This window comes from Ricinus communis, chromosome 4 (assembly GCF_019578655.1).
Source record: "Ricinus communis isolate WT05 ecotype wild-type chromosome 4, ASM1957865v1, whole genome shotgun sequence".
NCBI classification, from domain to species: Eukaryota; Viridiplantae; Streptophyta; class Magnoliopsida; order Malpighiales; family Euphorbiaceae; genus Ricinus; species Ricinus communis.
The window spans coordinates 32,151,893-32,166,011 of record NC_063259.1 but is presented as its reverse complement, the minus strand read 5'-3'; the positions used below and the strand labels follow the sequence as shown (position 1 = coordinate 32,166,011).

General features: G+C 33.7%; 2 protein-coding genes across 5 annotated transcripts; one reads left to right on the top strand and one right to left on the bottom strand.

Moving 5' to 3' along the window:
• Nucleotides 1–379: 379 nt before the first annotated feature.
• Nucleotides 380–7,602, bottom strand: LOC8272582. Of its 2 annotated transcripts, XM_002513317.4 has the most exons (9): nucleotides 7,419–7,597; nucleotides 3,325–6,342; nucleotides 3,162–3,242; nucleotides 2,714–2,866; nucleotides 2,298–2,461; nucleotides 1,864–2,011; nucleotides 1,655–1,777; nucleotides 1,285–1,372; nucleotides 380–705 (listed from the first exon to the last, which is right to left on the bottom strand). In XM_002513317.4, the coding sequence occupies exons 2-9, from the start codon at nucleotides 6,094–6,096 to the stop codon at nucleotides 512–514; spliced, it is 3,723 nt and encodes a 1,240-aa protein (XP_002513363.2). In that variant the 5' UTR covers nucleotides 6,097–6,342; nucleotides 7,419–7,597; the 3' UTR covers nucleotides 380–511. The 2 variants fall into 2 exon arrangements, with proteins under 2 accessions (XP_002513363.2, XP_048228695.1); XM_048372738.1 differs by lacking the exons at nucleotides 380–705; nucleotides 1,285–1,372; nucleotides 1,655–1,777; nucleotides 1,864–2,011; nucleotides 2,298–2,461 and adding an exon at nucleotides 2,505–2,613 and having other exon boundaries at nucleotides 7,419–7,602.
• Nucleotides 7,603–11,322: 3,720 nt separating this feature from the next.
• LOC8272583 (putative rRNA methylase YtqB) lies at nucleotides 11,323–14,001 on the top strand. Of its 3 annotated transcripts, none has more exons than XM_048372891.1 (6): nucleotides 11,323–11,801; nucleotides 11,895–11,958; nucleotides 12,060–12,252; nucleotides 12,507–12,580; nucleotides 12,859–13,014; nucleotides 13,544–13,749. In XM_048372891.1, exons 1-6 carry the CDS (start codon nucleotides 11,612–11,614, stop codon nucleotides 13,608–13,610), a joined length of 744 nt encoding a protein of 247 aa, XP_048228848.1. In that variant the 5' UTR covers nucleotides 11,323–11,611; the 3' UTR covers nucleotides 13,611–13,749. The 3 variants fall into 3 exon arrangements, with proteins under 3 accessions (XP_048228848.1, XP_025012128.1, XP_002513364.1); XM_025156360.2 differs by having other exon boundaries at nucleotides 13,541–13,749; XM_002513318.4 differs by having other exon boundaries at nucleotides 11,334–11,801; nucleotides 13,590–14,001.
• Nucleotides 14,002–14,119: the final 118 nt, after the last annotated feature.

Below are 14,119 nucleotides of genomic sequence, written 5' to 3'. Positions count from 1 at the left end.
CTCATCTTGCAGCTGCTTTTTGTACAAATTATTATCTTTTTCTTTTATTTATTGACAAATTGTCAAAAGTAATTATTGCATCAAATTAGTGCTATTTGCTGGCCCATCATTTTCCAAACATTGCATACTGATTTTTCTTCACATTCAAATACAACGGCAACGTATTGCATCATTATTTGCATAAAAGATTTCCTTTTTCTTTCTTAATCTTGTACTCGTTTTACATATATTTTTAATACTAAAAAACCAAGCAAAAAGACTTCAATTTATTTGATCAAACAACGATGGTGACCTAAACGCTATTTTGTAGGCATCAAAATCCATTACAAAAATAAATTTTAAAAAGAATAATTATAAACTTTAAATAGTGAGACCCAAATAATGAAGTTTTTAATTCTTTCCTTAATAACATGAACCCATTACAAAATCAGAAAACTATAAACCTAAATATAATATATTGAGGGGAAAAAAAAGGATCCGAAATAATTAAGTTCTTGATATCTTTCTGAAATTACTTTGATGTTTTGTTATGGTGACCTTTGGTTTGGCCGGCAGCTATCGACATTACTCGTAATCGACCAGCAATTTCAGTGAAGGATGGCCTGGCTGCAGGATTTGGCGCCCAGCACTGCTCCATCAACATTTTCCATTCAGCATCACAATTGCTTGGAATGGTTGGCCTCAATGTGTTATTTACAATTCCTCCTGCACGTCAGGGAAACATAAACACACTTATTATGCAGCTAGACACTTGCATGTACAACCATTCCAGATTACATAAACAGCAGGTGTTCATGCTTGGTCAATTTTCCTGCAGTAATCTGTATTTCACATGTTCCAGTTAGTTAAGTTATTAACAACCACACAACACGACTAGAGGCTAACTGGACACTGAAAATTAAGGCTTTTAGATAATTTTCCAATGTGTTGTCCGATAGGATATCTCAGTAAATAATCTTCAGGCTAAAATGTGAATGAATAACTAACATTCTATAATAGCACTCTTGATCCTTGACATGGTTCAAACTTATGTTTGATATGGAGAGGTTTATTTCATTAGAAAGGACAACTAATAAGCACCTACACTAGATTGTGTTAGGTTTATGTGACTGTCAGACGATGCAAGTGACACCTTAAAATTTGAGAACATAAACTATCAAACAAGCTGTCCCAAAGTGGTGCCAGGATTTGTTCCAGCACATAACTGTTTCAGAATCATTTTGGAACCACCAAGACAGACTGAAAACCGGAGTGGATAAAGACATAAGAGTATTGGTAGCGCACCTATGATGGCACCGTAGTGCATGTTGGCATATGGCTCCTCACCCGTGAGGATCTCCCACAAGACGATTCCAAAGGAGAAAACGTCAACCTGAGAATCAATTAGTGATACCAGTAAAGTAACTAAAATTTAGTAACCAGAAGAGCTCAAAGGTTTCAACAGTTAGCAACTTTTCTTTACTGGAGTCTATTGATAACGTAGAAAACCCAAGAGGTTGAGATGAAAATTTCACCAAGCAATGTAAGATACTACTATCATAGTTGTCGCAAACTCCTCCATTAATATATACAGGAGAATCATCTCTGCGAACTCTACAAATAAGCTTTCTCTTTGTCTGATGTGAAAATTTAATAGCAAAAGTGACACCTTTACCTTCTCTGACACCTTATTGCTGCTACCATTTAGCAGTTCTGGTGCCATCCATGGGAGAGTTCCCCGCACACCTCCAGAAACCAAGGTATTTCGTTTAATTTTTGACAGGCCAAAATCGCCAACCTGTGACATCAATTGAATTAAAAAGATATTTAAACTATCAGATATTTTAGCGGGATCAGTTTTCTCTTGATTAAACTAGAAATTACCTTGCAAATAGGCCGCTGGGGATCTTTCAAATTTACAAGCAAGTTATCACATTTCAAATCAAAATGCACGATATTCTTTGAGTGCAAATACTCCATCCCAAATGCTGCATCCATAGCTATTAGAAGCCGCTTGCGACGATCTAGATACCTGCAAGTTAAGATTGGAAGTTTGGAACAGATAAGCAGAGGGATATGAGAGAACCAGCCACCTCAAGACTAAATTGCAAACTAGCACACTGTAGAAGGAAATGGAATAATCCACAATCTTGTCCTTTTTTTTTCACATCAAATTCTTAGTCACGTTTCTGTAACAAAATGACTAATATTGCAACAATTATCTGAATAGAACTAAGAGATCCTACATACAGAAATCATTAGCATGAGCCAATAGATGCCAAACTGAGGATTCAAGAACTAAAGAAATGAAAGATTACCTATCTTTCTTAAGCAAAACATGCCTAAGAGAACCATCAACCATGTACTCTGCCACAGTCGCTAATGTCCCTCCAGGTCCATCTTGCACCACACCATAAAATGCCACCACATTAGGATGGTGAAGCTTTGAAAGGATTTCAGCTTCCCGCCAGAACTCTGATGTCTGAGGACGGAAAATCAATGTATATTACTTGTTATCATTAGGATGAGAAAGTGGAAGAGGTGAAATAGAACTAATCTGAACTCTGAACCATTAAAACTCAACTGAAGCCAAAGAACCATGACAATGCTGTAACCTTAATTGGCTTTTTTATACTGATGGATTAAATGATAAAACAATCAATATGTAGCAAGTAACAAATAACTCAGTTTATTAAAGAAATTGAGAATATGTCGAGGTTTCAGGAATGAATACCAATCTCTCTTGCTCTGATGAGCGACCAGAGAAACAGATCTTCTTTAGCCTCTTGATGGCAACATCAGATCCCCTCCATTTTCCATGATATACAGTCCCAAAAGTACCAGAACCCAGTTCTCTCAGCTCTTCAAGATCATCATTCTTTATTACCTGCTAGGTATATTTAAATAAAGCAGAAGTGTTACTTTGGTTGAAAGCAATTTGAACTAAGCGGAAACTACCAGATTCGAGAAAAGTAAGCCAGCAAAAGGATTACCGCATCCATTTATATCATAGTGGGCCAAAAAGAAGAAACTGAGTAATACATATTTTCAATGAAAAGAATCATCAGTTTCCTTAAATAGTTCAGTAAAAGTTGAAAATTCCATAAAGAATGGGAAGTGAACATAAAGTGGTTTCAGAATAACATAGAGTGGTTTCAGATTAACATCAAAGAAGAGCATACCTGCAAAGTATTGATGTCAAAATCTACCAGAGATGGATCAAGAGGAGGTAGGCCAACATTTCTATTTTCTAACTTTGCACCCTACAAGCATCAACATGAGACAAACTCTAGTTAACAGTCTAGGAGATGCGTTTTAAGTTGAAATATCATATAGAGAAGATACCTCATATACAGAGTCTGGTGATTTTAGGTTTTCGATCATAGCGCCAAACTGCATACTTTCACTGTCCTTCACTTGTGAATGGCCAAAATCTGGAAGAACGGCAGAATCAGCTCCTATCACTCCTGGTAAATCTTTCTTATTGTCTTCACCAAAATTGAGTTGGGAATACTCATGGCTTATTGACATTACATCAGTTAGAGGTTCAAAATGATAAGACTTCTGATCTCCTTCAGCATTTGCAGGTGCAGATGGAGTGCCAACACTATCCTGATCAATAAGAGAAACATCTCTTTGAACAAATCCTTCCTGTGCCAACTTCTGAAAATATGACCAGTGCTTGGGCTCATGATTTTTCATGTGCACACTCACGCCAACTCCATCTTTATGCATTGTGCTAACACCAGGGTCCTCAGCAAATACCCCACTACTGAATATTTCGGAAAGAAAATCACGAGGAAATCTGTCATTAATATCTACAGTGATGTCTGCCTGCTTTGTGGCCGGAACACCAACAGAGGGTATTCCTTGAGAAATATCTTTAGCCGAGCTCTCTATCCCTGAAAAAGGCAAAGAATGACCCAGATTGTTATTACCAGTGAAATCCTTGCCTGTCATCTCAGCCCTTGTTGACTCTGAATGAATAGATGCAGGATCCATCTGATGCATCACAGAAGTTACTTTGCCCCCGGCAGGATGTTCAGATTCAGCTTTAATACCTGTGGTATAATCTGTATCAGAGTCACCCCTAAGAATACCATTCCTGTGAACAGAATCTTTATCAGCCAAATTACCAGAAACTGGATGCTTAAACCCACTTTCCAATACATCTTCAGAATCAGAAGGCTTTTTATTCATCAGAGAAACTGCATCAGCAAACTCCTTGAACTTCTGAAGTTGGGCAAGTCCATCATTGATGGTACGAGTGTCTGCTGATTGTTTTGAAGTTGATGTGGAGTCTTTTGCATGGGAAGCGAGATTACTTGAACTCAACTTTTCAGTAGATTCTGCAATTGAATTAAGCAACTGAGGACCAAGTGAATCATCAGACTTCGATAACCTATTCAGTAATTCGGCTTGCTCCCGAGGTATTCTTTCTGAATAATAAACTCTCTGAGGAGGCACTGATGGTTCAAGGTAGCTCAAGTCAATCAAATTGGAAACAGGATCAGCGTTGCCTGTACCATATGTGCCATCAGATGCAGAACATGGACCATCTTCACTAGAATTAGGAACCTGAGACGAGTTAACAGCATCAGCAGAAGAAGAGACCTTTTCAGTTTCCTGATCCCACCCTTCATTTTTTGAGGGCAGAGAATGAAGATCTCCTTGCAGTCCAACTGCAAGTGATGCTTCATCAACTGGCACAGGATAAACTTTTTCCAACGGACGACTTCTTTCAGGGTCAATCTCTTGCTGCATGGAAGCATCAAATTTTGGCTTCTCCTCCTTTTTCAATATCTGTGAATTATGCACCTGAAAGCTAGTACTTGGTTGTCCTTCATTCAAACCTCCTTGTTGATTCATTAGAATTGAATGGGGAGTTTCTTCAAAAGGGGAGTGGTGAAAAGAATCGTGGTGATTTCGTAACAGGAACTGCTGAGTTTCCCTATGATCCATCAAATGGCCTTGATAATATGGTGTGTGGGTTTCATATGCATTGGAGGAACTTCGAATAACTGGTTGAGCAGTCGACGGCAAAGTACTGACTCCAACAGAAACAGTAGCCACTCTACTTGTCTCCTTGTCAAGGTTTAGTCTATCTAACTCGTCTAAATTATTTCCTGATGAGCTTGCCAAACCATGCAGCATCGAGTTTCTCCTGGATCCTATGTCCATGCCATTGACAGCAACAACATACTGAATTTCAGAATCAGCCTCCACACTGCTCAGGCCAAATTGAGCATCATCTAAATCACTCATAGAGAATATGAACATTCTAAGTTTTTGTGATCCTCCCCTATCTTCGACCTCATTCCATTCCTCCATCATATTCAGCAAATCCTCATCACACGAAACAGAAACCAGAGAATCAAGATCCTCTCCAGGAAGCTGATATTTGATTGCATGAGCTTGGTCATAAATTGCCAAAGTTTTCTGCTTAAGCTCCATCCACGAAATGTCCCTTGTTATACGTATAATGCGTGTATCACCTCCAACATACCTTAGCTTTCCATCACTAGGGCGGGGTAGAATTTTACCACCAAAACTGCAGAGAACTTTCATCTTCTGTGACAAGCTGTCAGAAGTTCCAGATGAGGTATAACCAACTGGAGGTCCTCGACTTCCATAACCTGCTGAACTTTGTGGTACTGACTGAATGGACTCATAGTTGCCTCTCTCCTCATGAAAGGAGGAGTTTGTTCTTTCAAAGTCTTTTTGACCTTTCTCTACTATGGTTAGCATTGATATATCTGACCCACTCTCAGACCCTGTATGGCTAATGCCTAGAATGCCCTTTAGTTCCAAATAACCTGTTGCATAATTGGGATCACCCACTGTGTTTGGGATGATAGGCTTCTTATGATTAACTCGGTCACGCATAAATTCAAGAGCAAACTCCTCACCAGTCTGTATAGAGAAGTTTACAGGTTTTACCTCTGAGACATTTAGGTCAGGAATTCTCATATTAGCATTTCTGATGCTTGCAGGGTCTAACATGAATGCTTGGGGTGCAGGAGAGGTTCCCTCGTGTCCAGGTTCCCTGGAACCATATTGAAATGGTTTGTTTACTTCTGAATTTTCCATTGCAATATTGTTCAGGTTCCTCTCCATTTAAGTTGACTGGATTGGGAATAACCCCAATGCCACAAAGATCAGATGAAACATGCATGCCAACAGCCCATCAAGTACAAACTTTGCCCGCAGGCAAGGTCGGTGGCCACAATGAGATGCAGAAAAGATGAACCTGACAAAAAAAAATCAAAACAGTAAAGAAACTTCTGACACTTTCCAAGTCCAGCTACCCTTCAAGAGATTTTGAACAGCTTCATCACCAGTGCCAAATATGGTAATATGTAACTGCCATCAAAACTCAAAACGAGTCAAGAATTTGTAAAGCCTATACAGAACTCAGGAAGAATTTTTGGATAAGAATAAAGAACTATTAATAGCAAGTAAAACAAAGAAGTTAATCAATTTAAAGTGAGCTACAATGCAGTTGCCTTGGAGTTGTCAAATGTTGAGAAACTTCAGATGATTCAACTTAATAATAGATGGTTCTAAAATATCCTAGATATTAACTTCAAAATCTATTTAGAATATTAAAAGAAAAAAACAGATGGTTGAAAACAAGTCATAAAGACCAAAAAGATCAATGGGTTCCCATCACAACTACCACCTAGTAAAGTTTTGATGCCAGCAAGTTAAGCAATGATTACATATCATTTTTTTCTTTTACTGAACATATATCTAGATCGTAGAAGCAAAAATACATTATTAACTACTGGAAATCTGAAGTTCTGCAAATCTACATTTGTTATCCTTCTTCTATAGTTCCCAGTTTCTGTTTCCTTTCTTTTCTTTTCAAAAAAAAAAAAAAAAAAAAGAAAAAAAGCACAAAGCTGGCCCAAGAGCTGCACGATTTTATAACTGGACAGCGATATGATATTTGGAAAAATAAAGATCATTTTTATTCATCACTAGTATACAAGTAAATAGGGATACAATAGAAATCACGGGTATCTTGAGCTGAAGCTAATTAAATTGGACAACTAAATTTTGCAGACAGATTAATTTGATTACTTAAACAATTTGTATGCAAAACTTATGTTTGCTGTCCAAGTAGATCCCACACTTAGAATATACTGCTAAATCCTAAAAAGTTCCCGCATTTCTTTTGCAAAATCAAGCCATTGTACCAATTCGAATAGAGCTGCATAATAATGTGTAGATACTTGGTTGACTTTCTGTAACCAAACTAAACCATATATAACTCCTGAATCAAAACCCTTAATTAGACACCTTCAAACAACCAAAAAAAAAAAAAGACTCCAGCTTTAATTTACAGATCAATTGCTAATCAACAAAAATAATCCACAATACAAATAACAGAAATTAAAAATCAATTCAGTAGCAAACATGAGATAAAAATACACCTGAAATGAAAGAGAAATTGTATCTATATATTGAAGTCGCCTGAATCGCCGACAGTAATTACTGTATAAAAATGAGAATCACTGTGTAGAGTCAAAAACAAATCTACTTCTCGACTTGCTCTCAATTTCTAGCTCCTTGAATTTTTTTTGGTTTTAGATTCGAATAAATATTTTGGACACTCTCTGCTAATAATAAATTCTTCCGCTCATAGTCAAGCGAAAAGGAAAGTGTCAGAGTTACTAGATTGTCCTTGCACGATACTGTATTTACGTTAAGTGCCACTTCTCTTTGACTATGATTTATTATATATAATTTATTTTCATGTGATACCAAGTGACAGGATCTGGTGTTTGTCACAAAAACCGGTCCGCTTTACTCTCGCACAACATTTACCATTTGATTTCTTTTTGTTCCCAAGGGATTTCATCCATTCCATTCCATGGTGCTTTTATCACCGATGACTGCTTAATATATAACGAGATGCATAGTTTTATTACCAAATGTATGAGGTTGCATTTATGATAAAATGTATCCGGAAATAATACATTTTTTTAATTTTTGTTTGATGGGCAGTTGGCTAACATCATAAATAGCTTCATGTCCATGGTATGGCTCCCCACAATCTGTTTTTTCTTTGGTATCTAATAGATTATAGTCCTAACTTCTTCCACTAGTGCTTTAATTTCCCACAATCTTACACATTAATGCCACATGATATGAACCCTTTAAAACATACATCTCAAACAGAAGATCTTTCTCTTTTTTTTTTTTTTTCACTTGAATTTTATCTGTTTAATTTCCTATATGAACCCAGCCCTAAAATCACATTTTCTTGAAACTGGGCAATACACTGAACTGGACACTTGGGCACATATAGGCCAAAGGGAACCTTTTGATAACCCTCAAAGGGAAGGAAAAATGAATATGCATAGAGTTCCTATGGATATAAATATTGCTTTGACCCCCACATTAGAAAGTTCTTATGCTTATCCATTGGAGGAATATATGATCAATCTTATCCTTCATTTCGTAAATTCTTTTATTATATGCTTTAGTGCGATCACAACCTAGGAAGAGATGGATGGCTAAGGGTTTTTTTATATATAAATATTTTATTTTCTTGGGTTTATCTTTTCATTAGCAATTTACAATGTGCCAAAGACTTTAATTAATAAAGTCGGTTGCAAACCGCTCCCTTTGCTGCCAATTTGATTGAGACATGCAAAATTTTGGTTTATATTATGTCAGAATTCTATTTAGTTTATATAATTTCTTCTTTTGTATGTGGTTTTCTTTTGAATGCTATAGGTAAAATTGTACTTACAAGGAAGTGTTTATACTTTCCACCTATGCATTATCTCCATATTATAAATGTAATATTCCATTGATTAATCTAAAGTTTAATTAATAGCATGCTCTTGCTCTCAATATTTGTAACGTTGAATTGATTTTCAGTGATGCCAATAAAAGAATCCCTTGATTTTGTCAATAATCTTTGCTGGTTACGCATTTGATTGATTTGAAATTGTAGTTATCAAAATCTCAATTGAAGCAAAATATTTGAACATCCCCATGTGGCATGTGGAGTTGCTAATAATGTATTAAAATATATCCTAAAAGAAACGAAAACAATAATGTATTAAAAACTAAGTAAATAACATAAGGAAACGTGTCTTCTTCGGGCATTTTGTCCGGTGGATCAATGCATAAAAAAATGTGACCGGCCAAAGTGACCTCTAATAAGGGACAAATTGGCCCCTGAACTTTTCAGCTGGGCTTAAATTGTTCCCTTTTATTTTCTTATTACTCATCTAACTTCTACAAAACAAGATTTTAACTAAATTTAATTTTGTTTTTATTAATTTATGGTAATGTTAAATGTTGTATCTCAGTAGATTTATATGATTAAAGGTCTTCAAAAACTCAAATTTAAGAGTTAATTGACTGTAATTGAAAATAACGAGTTAAATTAACCATAAATTAAAAACTTGAGAGATTTAATATATACAAAAATTATGAGCAAATTTGACATTAGCCCTAAATTTCAAGGGTAATTTTGCCCTTTGGCTCACTATATTTGTTGTCTTGTATTAGTCTGCTTTCTCATTTGGCTTTTTCTATTGCACCAAAAATTCTATTTTCTATATTAAATCCTTTATTTTTCTTTGGTTAATCATATGTACAATTTCAGCCACTTATTTTAGGAGTTTGATCATTATGTGGGGCTCCATTTAATATGCCCCCTTTCAAATTTGACATGTTTTTCTTTTAAAGGTTATAACACATTAATTTCAAAGTTCAAATACTTCTTAAATATTGGGAGCCTTAAGTGAATTGCTCTAGATTCGATTATAAATTGAAAACACACACAATAAGAAAAAGTCAATTACGCAATTGCACAGTACAATTTTAAAAAATGTGTATATTATTTTGTATACATCTCTCTGGCTATTAATTTGTAAAGAAAAAGAGAAAAGAACCACTAAACATAATTAGTCTTTTAATCTAATATACACCCATATATATATATTAATTTCTAAAATCTAGTACTTTTTTGACATCGTGTGTTTAATTTTTAATATATAAATTTTTATTTTGCTATGTGTACTATTTTTGACACATAAATTTTATAATTTATGTATAATTTTATAGTTTTTTTTATTAACTTATTGATTAATAAGCTACATTCCTAATTGAACATTCATTCTAATTCTAAAAATAACATATTAATTATAAATTATTTTAAAAAATTTATATTAATTATATTTTAATACTATATTAATTAATAAATTAGTTTTTAATTAGATAATAATTCTAATTATATAAAATAATATTTTTAGATATTATATTTACTAATAAACTAATTTTTAATTATATAATAATTTATAATTCTAAAAAAATAGTAATATCAATTATAATAATAATTTATATAACATTAGAATTAATAAATAAATATTTTAGACTAATTTTTATATTATTCCACTAATAAAATCTTAAAAAAATTAAAAAAATTTAAAAATAATTAATTTACTATTATTTTTAAAGTATTATAAAATAATATTAAAAATTAAAAATTTATTAAATTATTTCTATAAACTTAATTTTATAATCAAAATAATAATAACGGCCGTACAATATATATTATAAACGACTAATTGCTACATTAGAATTAATAATTGCTCTTTTCAAAAATATTTGTAATTATTAGGATATAAAAAAGAAAAGAAAAAAAGTTAAAAACACTTGCAATATGATTTTTCCCTTCCCTTAAATAGATTTAGGTCTACATCATATATAAATTACCCAACAAATAATATTTTTATATTTTTCGGGGCTCAATTTGGATGCTAATGGTGAAATCAGGTCGCAAGAGGAATTAGTAACATTTCTACTGTAGGTGATAGAGAGTCTATGACAATTGAATTATTGTAATGCCACTGAAAACTTATTACTAAAACTAAACATCTATCATTAAATTTAGCAAAAACATAAATAAATTTGTATAGGTTCATATGCAGCATAATTTTTGTTTCATTTGAACATGATTAAAAACTGTATCATGTAATAAACAACATAACTATTTAATTAGGAAAATATAAAATTTTAACCGGTCGAGTTTATCTATTTTTATGTTTTGTCAGTTATTTGAGTTGTTGTTAAATAAAAATTAATTTAAATTTTTTATTTTAAATAAATTGAATGGAATCAAATTTAGGCTTTATTTAATATGACATAAAAATAGATTTTTTTGTTTTTTTGATTTTAGTGAACTAAAACCAAACTGAATTCTATTTTTCACATTTATAGATTTAGCTTGATTTTAACTTGACTAAAATTTTAAATTTAAAAGCTGAAACTTTTATAAATTCAAATTAAAATCAGTCCATAAAAAACTGGTTTTGAAACAGAATTCAAATCTGAAAGTTGAAATTCTCAGAATTGAAACCGAAATCAAAACCAATTAAATGTTCTAAGGGCTAGTTTCGGGACGGAAACTAATTTTAAAAGCTAAAAACTTTCCGAAATGAAACTTAAAAAATTGAAATCGAAATGGATAGTATTCTAATTTATAAGATCCGGTTTCGGTCTGTTGTCGGGTATACTTATAATATCGCGACGATCTGGGAAAATAATTAGTCGGAGAAAGAAAAAAAAAAAAGTAAAACAAAGGCTAACTCCAGATAGAAGAAAAATGTTGGGGCTGAGAAGTTTTCCAAAACCAGATTCATTTACCAGAATCTACAAAACCCTAATAACTACCAACTGTCCAAATCTCGCCCTTTGCTCCCCTACTTTCCTAAAGCCCATTTCTAATATAAAATTCTATGCAACTGCTACTCCTTCTGATGTTATTACATCCTCAGTTGACTCTCCCTTTTCAGGTTATCACACTCTCTTCTTATTTATATTCTATTTTACTATAACTGGGTACAACTATTCTCAGTTAAATGATTTAATTTACATAAATATTACAGGATTGGAGGATGATTTGGTGGGCTATGTGTTGGGCAAGAAGAAGGCAACTGAAGTAGCCCATTTGTAGGTACTTCACTTTTACTCTTTCTTTTCCCTCTAATACCAATTTTTTTATGTTTAATTCTGTTTCTGTTTTCTCTGTTATGTTTGTTTGAGTGAATCAGGGTATGGAAGCATGTTTTACAAAAAGGGGACACAGTTGTAGATGCAACTTGTGGCAATGGGCATGACACTTTAGCTCTGCTTAAAATGGTGGCTGATGAATCAGGCAATGGTCATGTTTATGGAATGGATATCCAAAGTGATGCTTTAGATAACACCTCTTCTTTGTTGGATGAAACTGTCACTTCTGAGGAGGTAATTTTGCTGAATTATTGCAATACTTGTTACTTCGCTTTATGTTTTATTAAACAAATGGTAGTAGCTGACGTTTGCCATATGTGATACTTTATACAGGCATTTTAGTTGAATGATCCAAATTAGTTGTTAATTTAGCATGTGATTTGGCTTATTGAAACAGCAAAGAACTATATTTTTCCTACAGTCCAATAAGTGCCTTCTTTTATTAGCTGAAATTGTTTACTGCTCCGTGGAACTAAATTTGCATGCAGAAAGAACTTGTGAAGCTCTTCTCAATCTGTCACAGTAGAATGGAAGAAATTGTTCCTGAAAATACCCCTGTAAGGTACTTGCGTTACTAAAATTTGTGTTTCTCTTGCATTTTCCTGCAGTAGTCAGAGGTGAAACTATGTGCATTATTGAGACTATTGATTCCAGAAGAAAATCTGATAAATTTGTGCCTCTTAAGTTATTCTTTTTGTTGCTTTGAGCTTTGATATCAAACCTTTCTGATACATCTCTTTCTTATCCCGTTAGCTTAGAATACTCCTCTACTAACAATATAGTATTACTTCACCTTTACTGCTTGTTTGACTGAAGAAATTTAATATGTGGTTTCTATAGGCTAGTTGCTTTCAACTTGGGATACCTTCCAGGAGGTGACAAAGCTATAACAACAGTTCCAGAAAAAACGTTGTTGGCATTAGAGGCTGCAAAGAGGGTCTTAATGCCGGGAGGGCTCATCAGTTTAGTTGTATATGTGGGGCATCCTGGTGGAAGGTAAATGTTATTGCTCTGCTGGATTCTTTCTATGCCATCACTGTATTATTATTACATTGTTTGCTCATAAACAACCACCATCATTTGACTCGCCTGCTCAGCACAAATTTATATAAAGATTAGTGATGTCCGAGATATAATTGTTTGTCAATCTAGTTTTTGTTTCTGAATGATGCTGTGCTTCGCATGAACCTTAAAAGACTTATGTGATCTTCATTATGGATTTACATTTTTGCTACATTTACATCATATTATTAGTGTGTTAGTAGAATTGGTTATTTTTGTTCAAAATGAAGTCCATAATTTTAGAATATAACCTCCTAGCTGTGGTTACAGTTTATATTCTAGAGTTTGATATGGCCTATTGGTTATAAATCTGCAAATTGTTACCTTGCTCCAAAATATCACTTGTTGCCTTTTCTGGATCAATAACAAGGATTAAATCCAAGACACCATTCTTGTAGCAGTTGATGGCTTTATGGCTCTTTTATGAGAACTCTTACATTTGTATTCTTGTTATTTTCAGCAGTTTTATCATCAGAAATTTAACTGGTGCGATAAAATGTATTGTCCAGGGAGGAATTGGAGACGGTTGAAACTTTTGCTTCTGGGTTACCAGTTGATGATTGGATCTGTTGCAAGTTCCAGATGCTCAACCGACCAGTAGCACCAGTAGTAGCATTCTTATTCAAGAGATGGAAGAAGAATTATGTTACTGATGATAAACAATTTCTGTCACATGGGACTGGTGTGTTATGATACCTTGGATGTATTTCTCTCTTTTTATACTTTAGATTTCCTGTATTTTTTATTTTTTGATGAAAAAGCCTTGTATTACGAAAATCAGGAAAGAATTATATCGTTCAGTAGAGGGGCATTAAACTCAGTTGGAACCATGAAGAAAGATTCATGAGAGATGGAACTCGTTTTATGTTTATCTTTGATTAGAAAAAAGAAAATGAAGAAGAAAACATGTTATTCTTGTTATTTTCCTTTCATTAAGTAATTCCAAATGTATAATATACCAATTAGAGTTTGCTTATTTATTCTGCTTTCTTTCTAATCACATCAATAAAAATAGTGCGAGAGCCAAAAAAGACATTGA